This window comes from Apium graveolens, chromosome 6 (assembly GCF_009905375.1).
Source record: "Apium graveolens cultivar Ventura chromosome 6, ASM990537v1, whole genome shotgun sequence".
Taxonomy (NCBI): domain Eukaryota; kingdom Viridiplantae; phylum Streptophyta; class Magnoliopsida; order Apiales; family Apiaceae; genus Apium; species Apium graveolens.
Genome location: NC_133652.1, coordinates 145,986,088 through 146,014,043, shown reverse-complemented (window position 1 = coordinate 146,014,043; position 27,956 = coordinate 145,986,088). Strand labels below are relative to the sequence as shown.

Here is a 27,956-nt window from a genome sequence, read left to right as displayed (position 1 = left end):
ATCCTCACTCACCTTAGTGAGCGCAAACGCCTTTTCCATTTCCTTAAACCATATTCTAGCAGCAACAGGATCTACTTCTCCTTTAAACTCTGGGGGCTTCACTGCTTGAAAAGACTTAAAACTAACACCTTGATTTGCCCCTCTCATCTCATGCTGCTGTTGGATTTGTAGTTGCTGCTGTTGGATTTGATGTTGTTGTTGCTGTATGAGCTGTTGTTGTTGTTGTTGTTGTTGTTGCAATTGTTGTTGCTGTTGCTGGAATTGTTGTTGCTGTTGGGCCAGCTGTACAGTCTGCTGACGCAACAAGTTCATCAAATCACTCATGGAAGGATCCCCAACAGATCCGTTATTGGGCTGAGAATTTCTCTTTGGTGGCATCTCCTGAAACATAATAGTCATATATAAGAAAATGGATTGCTCCAGCAGTTTATATTCATGCATCAGGAGAGCGTTGCCACTAAGACAATATTCTCATCCCCCATTATAATTGGATCCATCCTGAGTGAATGATTATAATCTAAAAATGTCAGCAACATAATCAACAATAACAATAATAACAATAATAGCAACGCACAATATATAAAAACTGAAAAATAAGATAAAGCAGCTACAATACAATAACCAACAGAATCCAACCGGTACAACTGAAAATCCAACTACAAAGAACCATCCGAATACACACCAAAATTGGCTGTCATAACAGCCTCGCCTACTACGAACTATCACAACATAATGTACATATACAAAGAAAACCACCACAGAACTCCTAAAAGTCTACTCTGAGCTCCGCATCCTTCTACTGCAGCTCTGCCTAGTCTCTACCACTGCCACCAATGGAACCTAGCTCAAACACTAGCCAGTTCACTAGGTCCTGATACTGCACAGCTCTGAACTCTGAACTAATGAAACGGTCAACAGACCTAGCCCTCTCTACAGCCATCTGGGTCATTTTATTTATTTACTTAAACCTTTATTACACTTCCAAATAAAATAAAAATAAAATAAAAATACACGAGTCGTTATACAGTAGCTCAAGCTTTTGATACTGAAGAAAGAGTTGAAGAAGAAGAAGTCAGTCAAGCTCATTAAGAAGAAAGATTTATGGAGCTAATTGGGCTGATAAACTGAAATTAACCTCTGACAATGCTCAAGTTAATAAAGAAACAAATGATGATGATCAACCAGTCACAACCTCTAATACTACTCAAGTTTTTGATCCTTCAAACCCAATTCAAGCTGAGACAACAAATCCTGATTCTAAGAACATAAATTCTGATATGCCAGAGCTTACTTTTGAAGAGAAGAGGAGGCTGTTATGGGGAAGTAAGAAACCTGCACCTAAAAGAAATTCCTCTGAAATATTAAAGAATATTTACAGTGGGAGTTCTGATGTTATAAGACCTGGAATCACAAGTGGTCTAGGAAGGTTAGATGCTGATCCATTTGTGGTTGATGCTTTAGTTCTAAGGAAGCATGGAAATCTAATAAAAATTGAAGATAATGTGATGCTTGAAGATTTGCAGAAGATTATATCAGTACAAATTGTCATTGATCTAGTTGGAGAAAAGATGATATATTTTCTGGAATCTGGGAGGAGGTTGAGGTTGACACAAGAGCAGATAAAAGATAAACCATGGCAGGAGTTGGAATTTGTTGCTACAATTCTTAAGGTAACTAACTCTGTAACTGCCAGATGGTCTGCATTTTTGAAGAAATTAATACAGTTGAAGTAGAGAGGGATGACTTACAAGTCAAACTACATTCCAAAGTACATTGATAAAATAAAATATGTTGTTAATATGCCTATTGGAGGAGCCAAAGTAGAAATTAGCCTAGGACAGAAAGTCTTCACTTTTAATCTTGATGGAAAGAGGATTGGATTTCTGGAACTGGATGATCTATCACTTGAAAATTCAAAATTACATGATCTCATGGCAGCCATCTACAAAAATGATGAATCAACAGATGAGCTAAAAGATATCAAACAGAGAATGCAATGGTACTTGAATGTTATGGAAGAGAATCTATTTAGGAAGTTCCTTGAATAAGCCGAAGACTGTGTTAGAGTTCAGAATTGAAGATAAAGTCTGATAATCACTAATTGTAAGAATGTATATGTTTATTTGATTTCTGCATTTAGATAGTTTTTGACATCATTAATTAGAATTTGTACATAATTACATAATATACAAGTTGGGGAAGATTGTTAGAAGAAATTGATGATATCAATATATAAACTATCAGAGTTTATTATCAGTATTTGATATCAGGATTTACTGAAGGTGACGTCATCAGTATCTGTCTATCAGTATTTGATGATCAGCATTTGATGATCAGTACTTAGTCACATCATTAAATATCAAAGAAGGAAAGAGATTACAGAATTCAAGGTTGTGAAGGACTTTACTTACATAAGTAATCATACATGGATATGTATTAGGATTCCTTATTGTAATAGAATAGGATTTCTTATTGATTGTGTAACTGTGCACTATATAAGCAGAGATCGAGTTTACACTGTATGTGTAACGAATTGATATATCTTTCAAATAACCTAGCAGCTCTCAAGGATAATTATTCATCCTTTTGAGAGAGTATTTTTGTAATAGTTTTTATCTGATTAATATAAAAATTGTTGATTCTGTTAAGCTTTATAGTTTTGTTTGCATAAACTGTATTCACCCCCCTCCACATTTGTATTACGGACCTAACAGACTACCAGATCCATGTTCTTCTCCTTGTTCTGCTCCCCCTGAGCTGTTGCCAGCTTGATCTCCAGAATCTGAAGCTTGAAGACTAGTCCCGGAGATAGTTTGACTATCATTACTCGTTCCAGGATTATTCCCATCAGAATCTGAATCAGAATTATGATCATTAGGATCATTACCATTGTCATTGTCATTGTTATCTGGAACAACTTCAGGTTCATCTTTTTCATCAGAAAGATCTTCAACATCAAAATTATCACCATCATCTTCCTTCTGAAATTTCACATGGTTGGAAATAGTGACACGTACATCAACAAAATTAACAACATATACATCTTCATTACTTTCCTCATCCACATCTGTTAAGCTTATCAAAATTTTTTATTAACTTTTCATTATCACCCAACTACTTATACTGTATAAATTTTACACTCATACACATATTTCATCCAAACATTAAAATGGTTGCTAGAGAAAGAGATGATGATTATCGTAGTCATAGGGTAAGTGATCCAGTGGAGTACTTTGCTGGTGTACGCCGAGAATGGGCATTTCGACATGAAAAATCTGAAAGTCTTACACATGATCTGATTGCTATGGGTGTAAGGATTCCGCTTCGTCATTCCTTATATGTATGTCCTCGCCCTGAGGAAACTTTTACCTGGTCTGAATTTAGGCGAAAAATGGTTAAAGATGTGACTCTTATTCATAGGTAAAATAACCGAATATTGTTGCGTAGGAGTCATTGTTATATGTTTCGACTGGCACAATATTCAGTTCGTGCTTTTGGTATTGAGCTTACGGAAGCGGGGCAACACAGACTATTACAAAATGAGGATTACATTTACGACGATTACATGTCTGATGAACAAATTTGACTTAAATATTTTACTTCTTATTTATGTTGTATTACTACTTTCACCAGTTTCATGAATTTCTTTCCCATTTAGTAGTTTCATTTTCAGTTTATGGATGTACTATTTCACATACTTGCAATACTGTTTTCAGACGGAACAAATTGTCATGTTTTCTAATTTTTTTGAAAATAATTTTTTAATGCTCACAATACATTAAATGTACGTCTAACAAATAACATTTGTACTGTAGAACTGCACTTTCAAAATCCATGATTATGAGTATTCGTCAAAAGAATTATATTCTTCCATGATACCCTTTTTCAAGTAACTAAAATCATACAAAAATAATTTTTAAATTAAAATAAAAATTATCTATTAAAAATAGGTTTATATCACTTGTCAACAAAAAAATTGAACCAGAATAAATTTTATTTAATTTAATATGAGAGCTCAAAATCGGGACCTTAGACTAAATTTTACCCATACAAAAATAACAAGCAAGCCACTTCTTCTCGGAGGAGGAAAAAAATAAAAAAAAATACCACAAAACGCCACTTATTGTAGGTGTTTGTGACCGAACCAGGTAGAAGTGGTTTTTGTGCCAATTGTTCCATTTTTCTCCAAATGTGATTGGATGTACCATAAAAATATACGATTCGTTGAAGTGTCCTGGAAAGGGGACGGAGCCGCCATAGTTTGCCAATTATTTAAAAATGGTTACTTTTGTTTTAATATTCGGAAAAGTGGTCATTCTCGTTCTTGACATTATTACGCCTAATGTTCTCTATATAAAAAAAACATTTGCACATGTTACACTTGTTCTAGCTTCTAAAAAAACCAACAAAAACTTGAATGGCTTTTACACAAATGATTGAAGAAGAGGATCATCAAGAGCCAAGTCAAGAATCAAGAGAATTGTTAAGTAGTCTCCCTAGAGACAAAGGTTGGAGAACCAGACATCTGTATTTGTTCCAAGGTTTTTGGTGCCAAGCCAAGAAAATTCATGCCATTCTGTCATTCCAACAACATTTCCAAGCACAAGCCAATGATATCATTGTTGCTAGCATTCCTAAATCAGGCACGACATGGCTAAAAGCTCTCACTTTCACAATCTTAAACAGTCACTTACATAGCATTCAAAAGCAACATCCTTTGCTTACTTGTAATCCTCATGATCTTGTACCATTTCTTGAGTACAATCTTTATGCTGACAACAACATTCCTGACCTTTCTCGCCGTCCTCGCCTTATAGCGACTCATGTGCCATTTCATGCACTACCCCACTCTATTAAAATGGAGACCAGTACTAGTAGGGTTGTGTACATTGCTCGCAACCCTTTTGATACTTTAATTTCTATGTGGCATTTCATGTCTAAACTTAGGCCCGACGAACTTGGTCCAATTTCTTTGGAGGAGACATTTGATATGTACTGCAAGGGTAAAGTTGGGTATGGGCCGTACTGGGAGCACATGTTGCGGTACTATAAAGAGAGCTTGGAAAACACAGAGAAGGTGTTGTTTTTAAAGTATGAAGAGATGAAGGAAAATATTACATTTCACTTGAAGAGGTTGGCCCAGTTCTTGGGCTGCCCTTTTAGTGCAGAGGAGGAGAGGGAAGGGGTGATCCAAGACGTAGCTAAGCTTTGTAGCTTTGACAACTTGAAAGAATTGGATGTCAACAAAAATGGAAGATGCATTGCAAACTTTGAAAACAAACACTTTTTCAGGACAGGCAAAGTTGGTGACTGGATAAATTATTTTACTCCACTGCAGGTTGACCAATTTTCTACACTAATGGAACACAAGTTGGAGGCTTCTGGCCTGTCATTTAAGATCTGAGGTTTAATTTCAGTCAAGATTAAATTTATAGATGCAAGTTTTTACGACATTTGCATAATTGAAAGTAAGTTGCAAAGTTTTAATGTTTGATAATAAGCATCAACTCTATTCTCGTTATTTGGGTGCTGCTCAAGCTAGATGTGTTTGGTTTGATTTTGATTTTTCTTGTCATGTAAATTTATAGTGGCCGTGTATTTCATGGTATACATTTTATAAAACGTGTGCAACTATATAAAGTTCTGATGTTTGATTAAGTATTAACTGAATAACTTCTGTTTGTAGCTGCTTGAGCCAGCCTCCTTGGAACACACACAATTCTTAGAATTTCATAGTTTTGAATTATTACTGCCACGATGCTCTCTGTTTAACACACCAAATATGGAATATCACAGTTTGTACATATCAAAATTAATAACATAGCAACACTTTGTATTTGGGACAGAGAATTGGTCTGAGGTATGTGAGACTGGCTGATTAGTTATTAGGATGTTTTTTTTTTATGAAGACATGGTTTATCATTGTAAATGAACTCTGAGAGTGGCCTCTATCTTTAACTGGTTTGGAGTGGCGAGAGGGTGTGGTACCTTTGCCTACAATCACCTACAGCGTTCTGCCTTATCGCAATTCCAGTATGCACACCTTACTTCCATGTCTTCTCTTTCACCATTCTCAAAATGTGCCTCCCGTTCTCTTTCCACACATTCGACCTTGGCAAATGCCATCAAGCTCCACGTACTATAATCAAATACGACTGATGTTCTCTGCAACAACTTCTTCCTCATCTACTGACTGTTGAATTTTGGGTCAAAATGACAATCAACAAATACAAACTTGGTTACTATCAGTAGGACAGGAATAGGTAGCATAAAAGTTGAAATTTCACAGCTGATTTGTATATAAAGATACTTAGAAGCCTATAAGCTTCCCTCATCACATAGGATATTAGTTGTAACTTGACAATGTAACCATCAAATACATGACTTCGTCTTGCCGAGATATGCCTTTTTATATCCGTTGGTGGAGACGGAGCTAATGAAGTTTGCAAAGGAGCTGGAGTTGCAGACTATGCAAATTTCCATGAAGAGAACTTGAATTACTCTCATCTGAGAGTAAATTAGGCAAATAGTTTCCTATTAGTATTTTTAATAATACTTTTAGTGGCTTTTTATTGCCTCTTTTTGAAAAGCATTTAAGTTTCAAAAATAGCCTCTTCCAGCTCTCCAAATTCCAAAGCAGATCCTTCTTGATGATTGCTGAGATGGATATTATATTTAATAACCATGTCAGAGATATCTCAACAGAACAGACATTGAAAAAATATACATAATCTATTAATTTTTTTTAAAGAATTAAAGAAAATTTGTAGCACACTTAGTTTCAAACATGTACATGCATTGTTTATTGTCCTTGACTTTTTGAAAACAACCATAAAAGAAAAATATATATGTGAAATTAAAAACTTGAACAAGACTTGCAGAACAATTACATGAAGTTTGCACTAGGTGGAGGAAGGCCATGAAGAACTGCATATGGAATGTGGTGATGGTGAAGGTTCGAAGGTCCTAAGTTTGAGAAACCAGTCTCTACAACTCTATGACTCCCCATGCAAGCAACTTCAGTTCAGATCATTTTATAAGACTGCAACCGAGATAAAAAAAAAAAAATCAATAATCTCAAAATCCACAAACATATCTTTAGAAAATTGGAAGTACTTGTAAGAAAACAAGGAAAATTAATGTTACCCGCAGGAGTTCTATTGGAGATGAGCTTGAGATTGGTTCAAAAGATTAAAATGTTACCTGTCCTCCTAAAGTCTGCACAATACTTTCATAAAGTCTGCCACCAATGGATCGAGCTTGCAGTGAGCAGCTGCAATTCCAAGCTGGTGAAGTCCAAGGTGTCATGACCCCAAACAAAAGTATAAGGACAGAAAGGATGACATTTCATCATCTGGGGTCAACATAACGGGTCAAGGGGTAAAAGAGACGAGTCAAGTAAAGGAAGAAGACATACAAAGGGAGGCGGAGGTTGGACGGAAGGCATGAGATCAATTTTGAAAATACTTTAGGGTCTCTTTGGAGAGTTCTGGGCCTCTCGAATGCTCAGATTATTGTTTCCATCGGTATTATATTATTGGTCTGAACTTGCTAGTTTATCATTGTCAATTAGCCAGTTCAGTACACAAGGCCACCATATCTAATATCACACCCATCAGCCTGCACCATATCAACTAAAATTTTGTTTTCTTTTTCTATAAATTTTTATGTATCATCCAATACTGGCAGCAAATCCTTTCCAAAAGAATAAAAAAAAAAGCTAAAATTTTATACCATGTGGACGCGAAAGAACTTTTAAAGTTTCTTTTCCAACTTTTTTTCTGTTTCCCATGGCTCAAAGTCGGTACCAGTCAATTCTTCAAAGAGCCTCCCAAAATCTGCTATAGCATCATCACCAAGATTCCCTCTTTTACAATATAAGTGTAAATGCTTTTCAGGAACCGCGATCAATTGCATAACACAGAACCTGCAAATCAAAGCTATGACCTTCAATAGAAACATTACATAATTAGCAATAAATCAAAAGATGAGACAAGGTGCTATACTCGTTTAACTTTTTTCCTCTTTCCCAAAGCGAAAAGACACAGTTGTACAATATTCTATATTTCTCAAAGATCTTTCCACCCAGCTCCTCTAATTTTATCTTTGTACACTTCTCTCTTCCCAAATATCTTCATCTGCAGTCACTCATATGCTACCATTAAATTCCCAAGACCTTATTTCCAAACTAATAAGAAACAAGTATAAGAATTAAACATCTACTAATGTTGATAATACTAGTCAAATCCTGCAGTATTGATATTGAACTTTTTTTTATGCATGCGCTCAACATGGACAATATCTCATCAATTTATTAGCTGCTACTTGTTCTGTAAATAACATAAATAAAATCTATCTTCGTACAACTAATCTATCTATCTGTGTATATCAATAAAGTACACAGGGGTTTGACATTATAAAATCACATAGGCCCAAGCAAAAAACCGAGTTGAAACCAAACCAAACCTGATTCTATTTTTGCATTGCTTGATCAACAATTCAACATCCTTGATCTTGTTCAGCAAGCAAGGTCGCCACATAAACACACAGTGACTAGTGATTCTTAATACAAGAAAGCAACAATATCAATGGCTACAGAACAAGGCCTAATGTACGTAGTTACAGCACGGAACTAATCTAGTATAATACTAATTGTGATCCCTACTTCATATATATATTTAGTTGACAACTGTTTTTATATCGGACACTGCTGCTGCTTGTATTGTATCATTGTATGAGTGGATATAAGCTACTGATTTTGCACTGCTCTGCTTTTTATTTTTAATGAGTTGCAGCACAGGGGTTGAGTTGTAGACTTCAGATACAGAAAATTCATTTTGTCAAAACTTAGAGGAAAATTACTGAAAAACTATGTACCTGATCGAAGAATGACCCAAAATAGGAGATTGTGAGGATATTGCATCATTTCTTACTAGAATGATATTACGTATATACAATAACCAAGTAGTTAAATTGTGCACATTCTTAGTTGAAGTATAGACAAGCATAAGTTGGACTAGAGGAACATAATGGTATCAATGCACACGCGCCCAATTTACAGAAGTAGACATATTTTCCATTTATCTCACATTTTTTAAGCGGTGGGATATGAAGCCTGCATTGCAATGCCGCAGAGACCTTCGGCCGCAGCTATTCCTCTTTGCATTCTTATGTAACCTTCTTCGCCCCAACTTGTGCCCCATGAATTCTTTACTAGCCAGTACTTTGTTCCATCAGAAGCAGTGCCATAGCCTACAGCGGTTACTCCATGGTCTAAGTCAGTCCCACATTGTCCCGTAAACACACCACTTGAGTAGAACTGGAAGTCTGACCCACTAGCATCAATGGCAACGGATATTGGTTGATTGGCAACAGCTTTCAGCAGAGCACTCTCACTATTTGCAGGCACATCCTCGTGCCCACTTATCGTGGCAGCATGGTTTGCTTCTTTGTTGGCATTGCAAGTTCCATCTGCTCCACTGTAAGGGTAGTTTGTTTCAGTTGAGAGGCCGTGGTTCTCTTGGATGAAATCAAATGCATTGTCCATAAGACCACCCTCACAGCCTTGATCTTCACCGCTAGTATCACAGTCAACTAATTCTTGCTCGGATAGTGAGATCAACTTGCCAGTTTTAAGCTGAGTAACTCCTTCCATAGCTGCCACAGCCGAAAACGCCCAGCAGCACCCTATGTATTATGGAAATAAATGTTTAAAGAAACTCAAAACATATATTTATGTTAGATTATAAATCATGACATATGAACTCAAGACTTACCGCACTGGCCCTGGTCCTTGATAGGTGTAACTGCGCCTTTCTTTCTCCAGTCCATGGTATATGGTATTGCAGTAGCATTTTCATATCGAAATACATTTGTAGATGTGGGGCAAACATGACCCTTGAATCTGTTTCTTGACGCTGTAAACTCTTCATTGGTCAGATCTGCAAATTCATTGACCCCTAGTTTGAAGGGCTTGTTATTTGCTTTATTAAATGTCTGGATATAGTTAAGGTTCTCTTCAAATATGGTAGAACGCCTTTGTTTCTCGTCAGCGTTTTTGTAGACACGTCCATAACGTTTCATCCATTGGTCATGCGTCTCAGTCATTGATGCCTCATTCAAAGAACGAGCTGCAGCGACAGATGCCAAAGCTCCGACAGTGAAGAGCAGAGCCAATACTATGCACTGGTGCTTGATGGCTAAAGCCATTTATGCTGATTTAGAGGTAAGATGATTGTTTAAGAGGTTTTGTGAGCTTATATGTTCTTGCACTGGAATCTTGCAATATATAGGCAAACATAAAAGCTTCTTTAGATAGTTTGTTGGGGGGATGTAACAGCGTGCCCGTTAAAATGAGGCTGATTCAGACAATGTTGATTAGTTATTTGAAAATGTTGTTGTGGTTTCCCCGGCCCGTTTGTTTAGTTTGCTACAATTTAAATAGAATTTGAAAGGCCAAACAGCTAAATGAGTTCACATGTGATAAGCTGATCAAATGCATAATTACCTTCTAAATAGGATAGGATAAGAAAAGAAACCTATCATGGTTAATGTGATGGGTTTGTTAATTAAGTTTGTGAATAATCTCTCTAGGACATTCTAGACACCAAACAACTTACTCTTTCTGTATCTGTAATAAGAATAAATCCAGTGCTGAAGGACACATGACTTGACTGGAACACAGGTTCAAGGACTAGCTAAACAGAACCCAAAGATGACTTCTACGACTTGGTTAACCTGAATATGTCACGAAAAAATAGTTTAAGACAAAACAAAATTTAAAGAAAGAGAATAGTCATTTATTAGCAATTAGATTAAATATCTGAAAGACCAGCCCATGATAAGCAGTGTCCAAGAATATATGTATAGTTCTGCGCTTTATTGGCCAGGGAATGAATTTCCGGTGGTTGCTGTGACCTTATCAAATGTTCCGCAAATATGTAATTTACGTGCTTATAAGCTATGGTTCGTGGTCTCTCTAGTCTTATATCTTCAAGTGATCAGTAGCATATAAAGATAACTGAATTTAATGACTACAACATGACTTATTCTTCTCATCTTACAACACACTCATTGAAAAAGATGGCATCTTGTAATGCATCTGTTTTCTGTTCCAATTAGTAACCGGTTATGGTTGCAGCGTGCTTGGCTGATTTAGTTCATCAGGATCATACTATGAGCCCTTGGCTCGCTGTGGAATTCATTTACTGTGTGCTTATTTGATTATTAAGCATATTCTATCCGTTAAGTATATTCTATCGGTTAACTAACCGGTCACACTAAAACCTTAAGATGGTATATGGTAGAGGAAGGCCTGAATATGATCTTATACTCTATAACACTCCCTCTCAATTGTACGATATTTTTCGCTACGATTGACAACGACAAATACAACCAACGCCAATATCAATACTAACAATAAATATTTAAATTAAATAAATTGTGTGAGAGGACTCGAACCCGAGTCCTTCCCTAAAACGAGCTCTGATACCATGTTAACTTTAGAGATATAATACGAACGTGAAACTTTATCACAATCAACTCATAATTTATATGTTCGAACTTATATAGAAAATCAATATAAGCTAAATATCGAAAATACCCTAATATATATAATATAATAATTATATATATATATATATATTCTAACATCCCCTCAAACTCACGATGCTGCAGCAATTAGCATTGAGAGTTTGTCAGACAAGAAATGAAATCGCGAAATAGAGTGAGCCTTTGTAAAAATATCAGCAATCTGAAGCGAAGAAGGAACAAAATGTAATGAGATAGTGTCTTGCAGCAGATGATGGCGAGTAAGATGACAACCAATCTCAACATGTTTAGTGCGCTCATGAAATACCGAATTACGTGCAATATGAATTGCACTCTTATTATCACAATATATTGGGGTGGAACTAGGAAGGCTAATACCCAAATCAGCAAGTATCTCACAAGTACTGAAAGCCATGGCACGATACTCAGCTACTGAAGACGATCTCGAAACAAAATCTTGTTTCGTACTCTTCCACGAAATAAGAGAATCACCAAGAAAAATACAAAAACCAGTTATGGATTTATGATCCTCGGGATCACTAGCCCAATCAGCATCACTATAAGCACGCAACTCTAAAGATGAGTTAGAAGGAAATAAAAGACTCTGAAATTGAGTCCCACGAAGATACCTGCGAATGCGAAGAACTGCAGCCCAATGTACGGTAGTAGGAAAAGTGACAAATTGACTAACTATATGAATAACATGTGTAATATCCGGACGAGTAACAGTGAGATAAACAAGACTACCGACAATCGTACGATATAAAGTAAGATCTGCTAAGGGAAGACCATCAGATGGAGAATATCTAGCATTCATCTCTAAAGGAGTTTCCACAGTCTTGTTATCAGTAAGACGTGCACGGTCAAGCAAATCAGCAATATACTTAGATTGACACAAAAGATACTCCTTTGGTGAGTTAGCAACTTCAATTCCCAAAAAGTAAAGGAGCAAACTCAAATCTTTCATAGCAAAAAATGAGCCAACTCACGTTTCAATGACTCAATACCATCACAATCATCACCAGTAATAATCATATCATCAACATATAAAGATAATAAGATACGACCAGCGCTCGCAGATTGTACAAAATGAGCAGAATCATGATTACTAGGACGAAAACCAAGTGAATAAAGTACCGTAGAAAACTTCTCAAACCAACAACGAGATGATTGACGAAGACCATAAATAGATTAACCTGGTTGATGCGGAAGACCGGGAGGAGGTGTCATGTAAACTTCATCATGAAGATCACCATACAAGAACGTATTCTTAACATCCATCTAAAATATTTTCCACTTTCGAACAGAAGCCACTGCAATCAAAGTACGAACAATCGTCATCTTTGCAACCGGCGCAATAGTTTCTTCATAGTCCAAGCCATACTATTGAGAGTAACCTTTAGCAACAAGTCGAGTCTTATAACCCTCAACAGATCCATCAGCTTTTGTCTTAATTTTATATACCCAACGACAGCCAATTGCATGTTTTCCTGACGGTAATGGGACTAAATCCCATGTATGAGTTTGATGTAAAGCAGTAAGTTCCTCGGCCCTAGCATTTTGTCATAGAGGATCATGAACAGCCTCTTTATATGATGCAGGCTCAGACAAATGGTGAACAGAAGTAACGAATGAAGCAAAAGATGGGGAATAAAATGAATAAGCAAAATCAGGCAGTTGGGTGGACTTACATATGCGAGTAGACTGGCGAACTGGCGGATGAGTCGAACTTTTGGTAGACAATTAAGTGCGAGGAGAATCTAAAATCTCTGGTGACGATTGACTGGTTGTAGAAGCAGGTGGTGACGTCGGAGTCTGAGATGGAGATGTAGAAATCGGTGGAGATGTGGGAGTTTGAGATGTAGATGCCTCCGGAACTGAAGTATTAAAATTTGTGGTTGAAGCATCCTCAATTTTGTGTCAAAATGATCAATACGAATAAGCTCTTCTTGTGTCATATGATGCGAACTAGCAGGAACAGAGAAAAACGGAATATGCTCCAAAAAGTAAACATGCCGAGAAACATACAATTTTCCACTGACCGGGTCAAAACAACGATATCCTTTCTAGGTAACACCGTAGCCCAAAAACACACATAAAGAAGACTTAGCAGACAATTTACTACGCTCAACCTGAGGTTTAAGAACAAAGCATGTACAACCAAAGACACGCAATGAAGCATAATCAGGCACTTTATCATATAATTTCTCAAAATGTGACAAACCAAAATTTTGAGAAGTTAGAATTGGTAAGAAGTGCTTCACACTTGGAACATCAGCCGACAATAAAAATGAGTGAGTTATTTCAACAAGATGACGATGTTTTCTTTCATCACACCGAACTGTTGAGGAGTATCAGTACATGAGGCTTGACGTATAGTTCCATCAGAAGCAAGCAAGCGACAAAAATCGTTAGAGCTGTATTCACCTCCCAAATCACAACGAAAACATTTAATGACAGCTTTATTTTGAGTTTTTATATGAGATCTAAAATCTTTAAAAATATACAAAAAAATCAGACCTACGCTTCATAAGATAAATCCACGTATAACCAGTGAAATCATCAATAAACGAAACATAATATCTAGATCCTCCTTTTGTGGGCACAGGAGCAGGTCCCTACATATCAGAATGCACAATATCAAATGGAGCAAAAGAATTCGTAACACTTTTATGTAAAGGTAAAGCAGCAAATTTTTCTAGTTTACAACCGCTACATAAATCACTCAAACGAAAAGATGATAAATCACTCAAACGAAAAGATGATAAATCAATACTAGGAGTTCTCACAGCAATATATTAAGTTCATCCAAAACATAAAGTCCTCCCTACTTACGACCTTTTCCAATTACTTTTTGAGATCTCGGATCCATAACACAACAAGTAGCAGAAGAAAAAGAAACCAAGTAACCAGATTCACATAATTGACTAACTGAAAGAAGATTTAACTTGAGATCCGGAATATAATAAACATCAAAGAGAGATACCGTTAGGGTAACTACAGAACCAACGCCTTGTAACGATATAGGAGTGCCATCAGCAGCCATGATGGATAAAGATGAATCATCAGAAAATGAAACGAAAGACGATCAATGAGGATACATGTGATGAGATGCACCTGAATCCAGAATTCATAGAGAACAAAATAAACTTGAAGTACCCGTTGACAAAAGACATGTTGATGATGAGGCATACATGTAGAAATATTGTTGAAACTAAACTAAAACCAAATCAGAAATAAAGTCGAATCCAAATTCAACACCAAATTTAAATTGTATCCAATTCAATCAAGAAACCAAACTCGAAATCAAATCCAAACTCAAATAACCAGTTCCAATCCAAAATTAAATCCGAAAGTAGATTCAAAACCGATTTCAGTTATGATTGAAATCCAAAAATAACATCAAATCTTAAAACAGATAAATCAATTACTATAATTGTAATATCCCAATAATTGAGTACTATAAAATCCGAACAATCAAATAACCCAAATTACAAGATCAATAACGATGAAAAGAATAAACTAAAAGTAAACAGTAACCTGTTGCAACCATCAAAAATAGATTTATGTAGCTCCAAATACGATCTCCACTGTTCAAAATTTAGATACTAATGTAAAGAAGGCGTGGTTAAAATTTCAGGATGATCTAACGGTTTAAACTCCGGGAATCGTAAAAATAAGTTGGCTGATCTGGGCAGAAAATTTTCTGTGAATTTTCAAGAAACTTTTGTTGTTGTAATGTAACACTATCTATTAAATGATTCAACTAAACTTCCATGATTACTCGAAACCTAACTCTTGATACCATGTCAACTTTAGAGATATAATACGAATGTGAAACTTTATTACAATCAATTCATAATTTATAATACATGTCCAAACTTATATAAAAAATCAATATAAGCTCTGATACCATGTTAAGTAACCAGTCACACTAAAACCTTAAGGTGGAAGAGGAAGACCCGAACATGATCTTATACTCTTTAAGACTATCTATATTTATCATGTGGTTATTAGATTATATGTTTATGTAGATGCATCATTATTTTTTGTTGGGTAAATATAGCATGTAGTGTTGCACTTAATCATACTTTGTTCGGATTACAGTGGTTTTGTAGGGAGATATAATGTATGTATTGCATAGGCCATAAGTTTTCCAAGAACCCACTTAAGTCGCTAGTGAAGAAGAAGTCCATCTGTCGCCCGACATCTCTCCATATTTAAGGTAGTTCGTCCACACATGTTTTGTACATAACAAAAATATAATTATGTTTAAGTGTTATGTTCTTGTATTCACCCGAGGTATTGACTGTTTTTTACTATTTCAAAGTAATTTGTTTTACCTCCTGGTGTGATATAGCCAACTGTATCAACATTGCATGGTATCTGCTAACACCCTAAGCAGAACGTGATACTGCCATGCGTATCACTACATTGCATACCAGTCCATCGCAGCTAACTCTCTGAAGTAGAGTAACAGATACAAACAACTTCATAAATGGTTGGAAATTGATCCCAAAAGGTTCGAACACTCAAAAGATTTACAAGAGTCGGCACTGCTTCTGAGAAGCTACAAAGGTTCTTGTAAGTTGGAATGGGGACGCATTCGACAGAACAAAAATTGTACCATGTACCAAATGAGGCGGCAACAGCTTTGAGAATGAGTGGGTGAAAACCTTTGTAGGTGTGAAGATGTTATATAATTAATTGCACAATAATTTAAAAAAACAAAATCAATTCAATTATTAAATACCAACGAAAGTCTGATAACTTTATGTTTACCCCTCATTAATTATTAGAGAAAGTCTAAGGGTGTCCTAGGATATACTTTAAAAATATTATAAAATAAGTGCTAGATAGAATTAAGTCCCTGATTAGGGTTGGTAGATTATTGACAATATATAATGTCTCAGCTTTACAATATGGAAAGTCCGAAACCAATTACAAACATTCTGGAATCTACCATTCACAACTAAGGAAACTATATTTGATATCTATATTTACATATTTACTGACACACCACCACAGCCGAAGCGGGAGAAGGAAGAACGCTAAGACTTGATCGGAACTCCAAAAAGAGAAAGGAAGGCAGGCCCTTGGTAAAAATATCAGCATATTGAGAGCTAGAGGGAACATGAAGTACTCGTACATGACCAAGAACGACCTTTTCATGAATAAAATGGATATCCATTTCAACATGTTTAGTACGTTGATGCTGGACAGGATTGGAAGAAAGATACACGGTATTGATATTGTCACTAAAGACATTTGTAGCTTTACGGAGGGGGCAGTGGAGTTCAAGCAGTAGATTCCTAAGCCACAAGGTTTCATCAACCACATTGGCAACCCCACGATACTCAACACTAGAGCGGGAAAGAGTGGGTTGACGTTTAGAAGACCGGGAAAGGAGATTATCTCCTAAAAATACACAGTACCTAGAAGTAGAGTGACAGGTATTGGGACACCCACCCCAATCGACATCAGAATATGCAATCAAACTAGATGTAGGAGATGCACGAAGATGTAAGCCATACTCAAGTGTTCCACTAACATATCGCAAAATGCATTTCATAGCCGTGAGATGAGAGTCACGAGGGTCATGCATAAACAAACATATTTGTTGCACAACATAACTTATATCAGGACGAGTTAAGGTTAAATACTGGAATGCCCCTGCCAAGCTACGATATAATGTTAGATACGATACTTGAGACCCTTCAGTGGCACTCAATTTGTCCTTGGTATCAACCGGGGTAAGAACAGACTTACAATTGCCCATATTTGCCTGAGCAAGAATTTCCTCGGCATATTTCCGCTGGGAGAGAAACATGGCACCTGGAGAACGATAAACAAAAATGACCAAAAAATAAATCAAAGGCCCGAGATCCGTCATAGCAAACTTATTGCTCAAAACAGAAATAATATGGTGAAGGAAACTTGTAGTGGACGCGGTGAGTACAATATCATCCATATAAATGAGAGGATAAGCGATATCACTCCCGTGCTTGTATATAAAAAGAGAATTATCATTCTTACTACACACAAAACCCATATGGATAATGAATTTTCCGAACCTTTGATACCAAGTTCGTTGAGACTGTCTGAGGCCATAAATTGATTTCCGTAGGCGACATACATAATGAGGAGTGGCTGAGTTGACAAAACCCGAAGGTTGGTGCATATACACAGTTTCTTTTAAGTCCCGTTAAGGAATGCATTCTTAACATCAAGCTGGTGAACAGTCCAAGAAAAAGAAAGGGCTAAACTCAACACTGTGCGAATGGTGGCAGGTTTTACCACATGACTAAATGTCTTGTCACAGTCCACCCATACTTGTTTATTTCGACCATTGACCACCACACGCGCCTTATATCGCTGTAAAGAGACATCTGAATTGTATTTATGCTTAAATAACCACATGCAATGGACAATATTAGCATCTCGGGGGCGTGGGACAAGGTCCCATATACCATTTTTAATTATGGCCTTGTACTCCTCATTCATAGCCTCTTTCCAGTTTGGATTTACGGATGAGCGGAAACGTGAAATAACATTTATTCCGTAAAAACCATATACCGCACATATAGAAAAAACGTATAAAAGGGAAAAACTGAGGAATCGAAATCATACCTCGTGAATCGAAGCTTTATAAAATTGGAGTGCTAGCAGTTGCTCCTCAATGTGTGAAGCACTCTACCGGTATCTACCAAGAACGATCCTCTTCGATGAACCTTTTTATAAAACTGAGCTTTTATAAAATGGAGTTTTTTTTGGGAGAGAGAGAGAGAGGAAGAAGATGGAGGCTAGGGTTTTCACAAAACCAAAATTGTGTGTGTGTAAAAAAATGAATGAGCCATCCATCTCATTCTATTTATAGGGCTCTCCTAGGGTTTTATAATACATCTTTATATATATTAACCCCCATATTTTATCTTCATAAAATGCTTTAATAATAATTAAAACTATTTTAATCATTATTTCTTTTTCTTAACTATTTAGAAAAATAATTCTCTCTCTCATTATATCATCAAAGAAAATATTCTTTTATGGTGTGACCCTGTAGGTTCAATATTATGCCGGTAGTAGAAATAAATAATAAAAAACTTTTATTAATTATTTACATGAATACTAAAATTCACTAAATATAATTAACTGATTAATTATATTTATTCTACATCGTGAGTGATGCTTCTCAACATATCGCGACTATCCGGATAATATGAATTCACTGCTTAGAATATCAAGAACCTGTCAGTGACTAGTTACCGTACAATGAATTCCTTCTACCCTTATAACATCCCGAATAAATACAAGGCATGGATCTCGTGTCAAGCCTATCAAATTTAATCATATGATTTCTTATACATAATGCAAAGTTCATATTAATGCAAATTAGAAACTAATTTCATACACTCTGGCCAGAGATTCTAGAACTCGCATACTAAGAATAACATAGGATATTCTCTTCCTATACTGGAAGGGGTAGATCCTCTATTGATGTTAACTATCTCTATACACAAATCCCTATGCCCAGAATAGACCTAATGGATGTCCTTGAGACTAAGGACTAAACCAAAGCACAGTTCATTATATATAAGATACCTTTAACGATCTCAAGTCTAAGGACACTTGTACAACTATCACTCAGTAAATAACTATTGACACATGAGTAATCTCCATTAGTTGTTCAACTTATGGAGTCATGTTCAGTGAACTTATTCCCTAATAAGCACCTACATACTAGCTATAGTATCACCACACAAATGCCTATGAGAACAGACATCCTCCTGAAGGGAGCAAGCATAGTATGTACCAATCTTTGCGGATTATTAATTACCAGTTAGTAATCCTATGACCAGGAACTATTTAAGTTTAGAGTTATCATCTTTTAGGTCTCACTATTATGATCTCATCATAATCCATAAAAAGCTTTACTCTAAACTATGGTATATCTTATTTAAACACTTAAATAGATAGAGCCCGTAATAAAAACAAAACAAGTCTTTTATTAATATCAATGAAATCAAAACAGATTACATAAAAGTTATTCCAAAATCCTCATACGTGATTGGACTTAGGACATATCTCTTTCAATCTCCCACTTGTACTAAAGCCAATCACTCTGGTATCTAATACCCATCTTGTCTTTATGACGATCAAAGTGACTTTCAGAAAGTGGCTTTGTGAGTGGGTCTGCAATGTTGTTATGTGTGTCAACTCTCTATCAATACAATACAAGAAATGTTACCGCGCTCCCACTAACCCTTTTGTAGACAAATGGTTCATCTACGTTTTTGATAAAACCAAACTCTTTGATTGTCTCATCAAAACGGATGTTCCATCTACGAGAATCTTGCTTTAAACCACATATGGTTCGCAGCAGCTTACACACTAGGTTTTCATTTCCCTTGGAAAGAAAACCATCTGACCATTTGCCAGATCTCATAGTCGTAGTAAGCAGCAATCGCAAGCAAAATCCGAACTGATTTTAACAGGGCTACAGGTAAAAAGTTTCATCAAAGTCAATCCATTGCCTTTGTTTGAATCCTTTTGCCACAAGCCTGGCTTTAAAGGTCTCCACCTGGACATCTGCTCTAATCTTTCTTTTGTATACCGTATACATAGATTCCATTTCGGATTTCATGGCACTTTGCCATTTCTCTGAGTCAACACTACTCATAGCCTCATTATAGGTCACAGGGTTGTCATCATCAATGATTGACAACTCATTGTCATTCTCAATGACAAGGCCATAATACCTCTCAGGTTGGCGAGACACTCTCTCTGACCTACAAACGGGCTGTTCCACAGAAGGTTGTTCAGTCTGAACAGGTGTTTCCACTTGATCCGTAGTAGTTTGTGCTTCTTGAACTTCATCAAGTTCAATTTTGCTCCCACTGTTTCCTTCAAGGATAAACTCCTTTTCCAAGAAGGTAGCATGTCTGAAGACAAACACCCGATGATCGGTGCAAAAGTAATACCCCAAAATCTCTTTAGGATATCCCACAAAATTATATTTTACGGATCAAGATTCCAGCTTATCTGGGTCAACTTTCTTGACATAAGTTGGACATCCCCAAATTTTAACGTGTTTAAGACTCGGTTTCCTTTCTTTCAATATCTCATATAGAGTTTGAGGAACAGATTTGGAAGGCACCTTATTCAGTAAATATGCTGAGGTTTCCAATGTATAACCCCATAGGAATACTGGAAGATTCGCATAGCTCATCATGGACCGAACCATGTCTAACAAAGTTCGATTTCTCCTTTCAGATACCAATCTGGAGGAGTTCACTGGGAGACTATACCCTTTTCTTTGAGATAATCCAGAAACTCTCCATTCAAGTATTCACCACCTCGATCTGATCGAAGAGTTATAATACCATTTTTGGTTTGTTTCTCCACTTCATACTTATACTCTTTGAACTTTTCAAAGGCATCAGACTTGTGTTTCATCAAACACATATCCGAATCTAGATCTATCATCTATGAAAGTAATGAAGTATGAAAATCCACCCATGGCTTGCGTAGACATTTGTCCACATACATCTGTGTGTACCAATCCTAGCAAATCTGCAGCCCTCTCTCCATGTCCACTAAATGGAGATTTGGTCATTTTACCCAATAGACAAGACTCGCATGTAGGATATGATTCACAATCAAAAGGGGTCAAGTAACCCTTCCTTATGCAATGTCCGCAGTCTATTTTCACTAATACGACCAAGTCTGCAGTGCCAAAAGAAAGTGAGATTTTCATCATCCCTTTTCTTTTATTAGTTTGTTCAATCTGAAGTAAATTATGTCACATACATACAGACCATTATTTAAAATACCACGTCAATAAAGAATATTATCTCTAAGGATAGAACATTCATTATTCTTAATAATAAAATGAAAAACCATCCAAATCCAACATAGGAATAGAAATAATATTCCTTACAATCGAGGAAACAAAATAACAATTATTTCAAACAATAGTCTTGCCCGTAGGCATATGTAAATGAAATGATCCTACATCTTCAGCAGCAACTCTTGCTCCATTTCCCATCAGTAGAATCACCTCCTCTTCCTCAAGAGTCCTACTTCTCCTTAGTCCCTGCAACGAATTGCAGATGTAAGAACCACAGGCGGTATCTAATACCCAAGTAGAAATTTGACTTAATGACATATTCATTTCTATCATGAACATACCTGAATCAGAAGCGGTAGTCTCACTCCCCTTCTTCTTCTTCAACTCTGCAAGGTAAACCTTGCAGTTCCTCTTCCAGTGCCCCACCTTGTTACAGTGAAAGCAAACAACTTTGCTCTTGGGGTCTTCAGCTTTTGGTGGAATCGGCTTTTCTTCACCTACTTTCTTCTTCTTGGAAGGGTTCCTCTTCCTTTTCTTAGGATTGGAACCTTCACCAATTAGAAGAACAGAACTCTTCTTAGGGGAAAAATTTGATTCCGTGGTCTTCAACATGTTGTGGAGTTCAGCCAGGCTGACATCCAGCTTATTCATGTGAAAGTTCACAACAAACTGCGAAAACGAACCCGGAAGTGATTGCAAGACCAAGTCTTGGCTCAGCTCCCCATCCATGGCAAAAACAAGTTGTCCAAGACGTTCAATCAAATTTATCATCTTAAGTACATGGTCATTCACGGATGATCCCCCAGACATCCTACAACCGAACAGCTCCTTCGATATCTCATATCGAGCTGTCCTCCCTGCCACATCATACAACTCTTGTAGATGAATAAGGATAGTGTGAGCATCCATATTCTCATACTGCTTCTGTAGCTCAATGTTCATGGAAGCTAGCATGATGCATTGAGCAACATTTGCATCATCTATCCACTTACGATACACAACATGTTCATCATTATGTGCATCATTAGCAGGTTCAGTAGGCTTAGGTGAGTCAAGCACATATTCTAGCTTCTCCACCCTGAGAACAATTCTCAAGTTTCGAAGCCAGTCAGCAAAATTAGGACCAGTCAACTTGTGAGCATCTAGTATACTCCGGAGTGATAGTGCAGAAGACATAACGAATATAGTAAATCTGTAAATGATAAACACATAACAACACTTAGCAAATATTCAATTTCATTTCAAAACACTATATGAATCGGGTCTTTATTCATAAGTGGCTCCCACTAGTTTATCTAATTTATACACCCCCTAAATGAAAATTAGGCATTCATAGTGCTAGTGGGAATCGGGATCCTACATTCCATTACACAACCTCGACTATAGCACGAAACGTCATGTGATGTTTAATAGGCAGAACTCTTGTCAATTATATCTTATGTTATTCCCTAATATAATTTTAGCCTCTTGAATAATTGAGTCACGACTGTAGCACGACAAACTCAATATTCTAAGTCAAGTCTAACCCAACATTTCGTACAATTGAATCAGTCTCCAACGACCCACGTCTGTAGCACGTAACGACCTTTAGATTCTAATTCAATGTACACATCTCCATGTAATAGACAAGTATTTCTTATTTCGAAATCAAAACCCTCGGCTGTAGCACGAAACGACAATGATTTAAAAATAAGAACCACTTTCTATCATGTTGGAAGGCTATGACCGACACAAGCCCGTTGTGTCATTGGCCAATTACTACTTGATATTATTTAATTTTAGAGGGATTATATTACGTTACAATCATAATTATATTATAAAGAGATTCTTCCTTTTAAATTAAATATTTCAAATCAATAATCGATAATCAGATGATTCCCAGATCGGGTGGAGCATTGTCAAGAGGCGTCACTTAATAACCCTTTCTTACAGATAGAAATTTGTTGTTGACAGAATCATCCTTTCTCTCAAAATTGAAAATTCATATTTAATTACGTGTTTCATAAACACAAGAATCTTATGATTGTATTCATAATATTATTGTCAAGGCAAGAAACGATTCCTATTCTAGATTTTCTAGAGCACGCCTTATATTGATTTAAGTTCACCTAAATCTATCATCGCATGGTAAACACAGGCATATATCTCATATATAAAAATAAATAAACAAGTAAGCATGCAAGTAATATCATGTCACACATTGATATAATGATGTATGGATTTATTATAGCATTTAAAAGCAATTAAAACAATTAAAACATGCTTTAAAACACTTTCGGGAATATAAACAGTTCAAAACTTTTATATAAAAAATATTTGACCACTCCATTAGATCCGTCTCGGAAAAATGAATCCAACGATATATTGCACGCCCAAAAGGAGTTACGAAACTCCCAAAAAATCAAATTTAATGTGGACATACGGGTTGTAACGCATGTACGTAATGCGTTACAACACTGTTGAGCCATTTACGCGTGTAACACATTCCGTAAATGCGCAACAGTGTGTAACACATTCACGGAATGCGCAACAGTGTGTAACGCATTCATGGAATGCGCAACACACCCCTTCCCCGCGTGCAGCGCACGCGCCTGGCACAGCCGCAGCAGGTTTTTTTTTTTCTGTTTCTTCCCTGTCGTTGCCTGTTTGTCTTTCTGCTGTTACAAACAAAAAGTAACCCCCTTTTTCTTTTACTCCCTTCCTTAATAACTCTTTATTAATTTATTATTTTAATTTTATTATTAATAAATTAATTAACATTTAATTAATGCATTAATAAAAATCAAAATAATATGATTTCTTAAATCAGGCAGTAGCAGAAAATTATCAAATCAGCCATGGGTCCTTGTGCAAATTTTAATCATAATTATTCAAATGCATAATTATTTCATGAATTTTAATTAAAAAAAATTTTAAAAATTCATAACAAATAATCTACACATCACCAACCTGAGAGGTATTATGGCCTTGTCATTGAGAATGACAATGAGTTGTCAATCATTGATGATGACAACCCTGTGACCTATAATGAGGCTAAGAGTAGTATTGACTCAGAGAAATGGCAAAGTGCCATGAAATCCGAAATGGAATCTATGTATACGGTATACAAAAGAAAGATTAGAGCAGATGGCCAGGTGGAGACCTTTAAAGCCAGGGTTGTGGCAAAAAGATTCAAACAAAGGCAATGGGTTGACTTTGATGAAATCTTTTACCTATAGCCCTGTTAAAATCAGTTCGGATTTTGCTTGCGATTGCTGCTTACTACGACTATGAGATCTGGCAAATGGCCAGATAGTTTTCTTTCCAAGGGAAATGAAAACCTAGTGTGTAAGCTGCTGCGAACCATATGTGGTTTAAAGCAAGCTTCTCGTAGATGGAACATCCGTTTTGATGAGACAATCAAAGAGTTTGGTTTTATCAAAAACGTAGATGAACCACGTGTCTACAAAAGGGTTAGTGGGAGCGCGGTAACATTTCTTATATTTTATTGAAAGAGATTTGACACACATAACAACATTGCAGACCCACTCACAAAGCCACTTTCTGAAAGTCACTTTGATCGTCATAAAGACAAGATGGGTATTAGATACCAGAGTGATTGGCTTTAGTACAAGTGGGAGATTGAAAGAGATATGTCCTAAGTCCAATCACGTATAAGGATTTAGGAATAACTTTTATGTAATCTGTTTTGATTTCATTGATATTAATAAAAGACTTATTTTGTTTTTATTACGGGCTCTATCTATTTAAGTGTTTAAATAAGATATACCATAGTTTAGAGTAAAGCTTTTTATGGATTATGATGAGATCATAATAGTGAGACCTAAAAGATGATAACTCTAAACTTAAATAGTTCTGGTCATAGGATTACTAACTGGTAATTAATAATCCGCAAAGATTGGTACATACTATGTTTGCTCCCTTCAGGAGGATGTCTGTTCTCATAGGCATTTGTGTGGTGACACTATAGCTAGTATGTAGGTGCTTATTAGGGAATAAGTTCACTGAACATGACTCGATAAGTTGAACAACTAATGGAGATTACTCACGTGTCAATAGTTATTCACTGAGTGATAGTTGTACAAGTGTCCTTAGACTTAAGATCGTTAAAGGTATCTTATATATAATGAACTGTGCTTTGGTTTAGTCCTTAGTCTCAAGGACATCCATTAGGTCTATTCCGGGCATAGGGATTTGTGTATAGAGATAGTTAACATCAATAGAGGATCTACCCCTTCCAGTATAGGAAGAGAATATCCTATGTTATTCTTAGTATGCGAGTTCTGGAATCTCTGGCCAGAGTGTATGAAATTAGTTTCTAATTTGCATTAATATGAACTTTGCATTATGAATAAGAAATCATATGATTAAATTTGATAGGCTTGACACGAGATCCATGCCTTGTATTTATTCGGGATATTATAAGGGTAGAAGGAATTCATTGTACGGTAACTAGTCACTGACAGGTTCTTGATATTCTAAGCAGTGAATTTATATTATCCGGATAGTCACGATATATTGAGAAGCATCACTCACGATGTAGAATAAATATAATTAATCAGTTAATTATATTTAGTGAATTTTAGTATTCATGTAAATAATTAATAAAAGTTTATTATTATTTATTTCTACTACCGGCATAATATTGAACCTACAGGGTCACACCATAAAAGAATATTTTCTTTGATGAAATAATGAGAGAGAGAATTATTTTTCTAAATAGTTAAGAAAAAGAAATAATGATTAAAATAGTTTTAATTATTATTAAAGCATTTTATGAAGATAAAATGTGGGGGTTAATATATATAAAGATATATTATAAAACCCTAGGAGAGCCCTATAAATAGAATGAGATGGATGGCTCATTCATTTTGACACACAATTTTGGTTTTGTGAAAACCCTAGCCTCCATCTTCTTCTTCTCTCTCTCTCTCTCCCAAAAACTCCATTTTTATAAAAAAGCTCAGTTTTATAAAAAGGTTCATCGAAGAGGATCGTTCTTGGTGGATACCGGTAGAGTGCTTCATACACTGAGGAGCAACTGCTAGCACTCCAATTTTATAAAGCTTCGATTCACGAGGTATGGTTTCGATTCCTCAGTTTTTCCCTTTTATACGTTTTTCTATATGTGCGGTATATGGTTTTTACGGAATAAATTGTTATTTCACGCTTCCGCTCATCCGTAACTTGGGAAGTGGGGAGATGTTTGGAGTTTGGACAATGAGGTTAAGTGGTACTTTAGGTTTGTGGACACCAAGTTGAGAGCGTATAGTCGTTGAGTGGCGAATAGGTGGAGGGACAGAGGGAGAGGAAGGGGGGAGGAGATTGCGGTGTGTGAGGCATAGTAGTAGAAGTCAATTTATTACGACGAGTATATACAATACCGTAGTGAGAAGAGTTAAGGGGAATGTCTGGTATTCGTGAGACAACATGTTGTGACTGAGATGATGGTAAAGTTATAAGACGCTCAAGAATCAAAGGATGTAAAGGTGCATCCAGAAGGAAGTCATATGAGGATTGGGAGGATGATGGAAGACTTGAAAATGGGAATTTTTTTCGTCAAAAGTTACATGACATGATATAGACTTTCTTTGTGGTTAAATTAAAGCAAGCATAACCACGATGATTAGGAGGAAATCCAAGAAATATGCAAGGTGTAGAGCGAGGTTATAGTTTATGTTTCATAGTAGCATTCAAATTTGGAAAACACAAACAGCCAAAGACTCGAAGATGGTCGTATGTAGGATGACGACGATAAAGACTGTATGTAGGAGTATTATATCCCAATATGGATGTAGGGAGGATGTTATGAATATATGTAGCCATTAGAAGAGATTCAACCCAATATGTTGGAGGCATTGAGGCATGAGCAAGGAGAGAACGGGTTATATCATTAAGAGTACGAATCATCCGTTCGGCTTTGCCATTTTAGGAAGAAGTGTGTGGGCAAGAGAACCTAAACTGCATCCCATTATTTTCACAAAATTTATGAAATAAAGTATTGTCAAATTCCTGACCCGTGTCACATTGGAAAGCCTTTATTTCTTTTTTGAGTTGAGTATTGACCATAGTGTGAAAGTGGAGAAATTTAGAATAAACATCATATTTGTACTTTAGAGGATACACCCAGACATAATATGTAAAGTCATCAAGAAGAACTAAATAATAACGGTAGCCTTGGCCACTCAACACAAGGGAAGACCACAAATAACTATGAATAATATCAAAAGCTGAAAATGTAATAGAATGAGATATATTAAAAGGCAAACATTTATGTTTAGAAATCTCACAAGAAGAACATAGATTGTATCTAGTCTCTTTATTACATGAGATAAAATTATTTTTTCTGAGAAAGCTAGACACTTGATGTCCTGGATGTCCGAGCGATGGTTCCATAACTGAGAAGAGATGACAGCAAGAGACTCTGGTGATGATAAGCTAGACTTGGTGATTGGATAAAGATCCCCGCTACTATTATATCTCATGACCTGGGGGCCCGTTCGAAGATCCTTCACAGAAAAATCAAGTGGGTCAAACTCGACAGAAACATTATTTT

At 36.2% G+C, this 27,956-nt stretch overlaps 2 protein-coding genes and 1 long non-coding RNA gene across 3 annotated transcripts; 1 reads left to right on the top strand and 2 right to left on the bottom strand.

Moving 5' to 3' along the window:
* The first annotated feature begins 4,330 nt into the window (after window positions 1-4,330).
* On the top strand, window positions 4,331-5,935 carry LOC141664165 (cytosolic sulfotransferase 15-like). Its single transcript, XM_074470055.1, has one exon. It carries the CDS (start codon window positions 4,418-4,420, stop codon window positions 5,402-5,404), a length of 987 nt encoding a protein of 328 aa, XP_074326156.1. The 5' UTR covers window positions 4,331-4,417; the 3' UTR covers window positions 5,405-5,935.
* An 897-nt stretch (window positions 5,936-6,832) lies between these two features.
* On the bottom strand, window positions 6,833-7,921 carry LOC141664166 (uncharacterized). The gene is made up of 3 exons (XR_012551863.1): window positions 7,735-7,921; window positions 7,204-7,620; window positions 6,833-7,042 (listed from the first exon to the last, which is right to left on the bottom strand). It is a non-coding gene; the product is annotated as an uncharacterized LOC141664166 (long non-coding RNA).
* A 1,063-nt stretch (window positions 7,922-8,984) lies between these two features.
* LOC141667886 (senescence-specific cysteine protease SAG39-like) lies at window positions 8,985-10,402 on the bottom strand. The gene is made up of 2 exons (XM_074474527.1): window positions 9,777-10,402; window positions 8,985-9,687 (listed from the first exon to the last, which is right to left on the bottom strand). Exons 1-2 carry the CDS (start codon window positions 10,207-10,209, stop codon window positions 9,095-9,097), a joined length of 1,026 nt encoding a protein of 341 aa, XP_074330628.1. The 5' UTR covers window positions 10,210-10,402; the 3' UTR covers window positions 8,985-9,094.
* Window positions 10,403-27,956: the final 17,554 nt, after the last annotated feature.

What these genes read in the sequence shown, in the direction of transcription:
- LOC141664165 (XM_074470055.1), top strand. Translation starts at nt 4,418, where the DNA reads ATGGCTTTTACACAAATGATTGAAGAAGAGGATCATCAAGAGCCAAGT.
- LOC141667886 (XM_074474527.1), bottom strand. Translation starts at nt 10,209, where the DNA reads ATGGCTTTAGCCATCAAGCACCAGTGCATAGTATTGGCTCTGCTCTTC. An exon ending in CAAGGACCAGGGCCAGTGCG is followed by an intron (nt 9,688 to 9,776) that starts GTAAGTCTTGAG and finishes CATAATACATAG; the next exon opens with GGTGCTGCTGGGCGTTTTCG.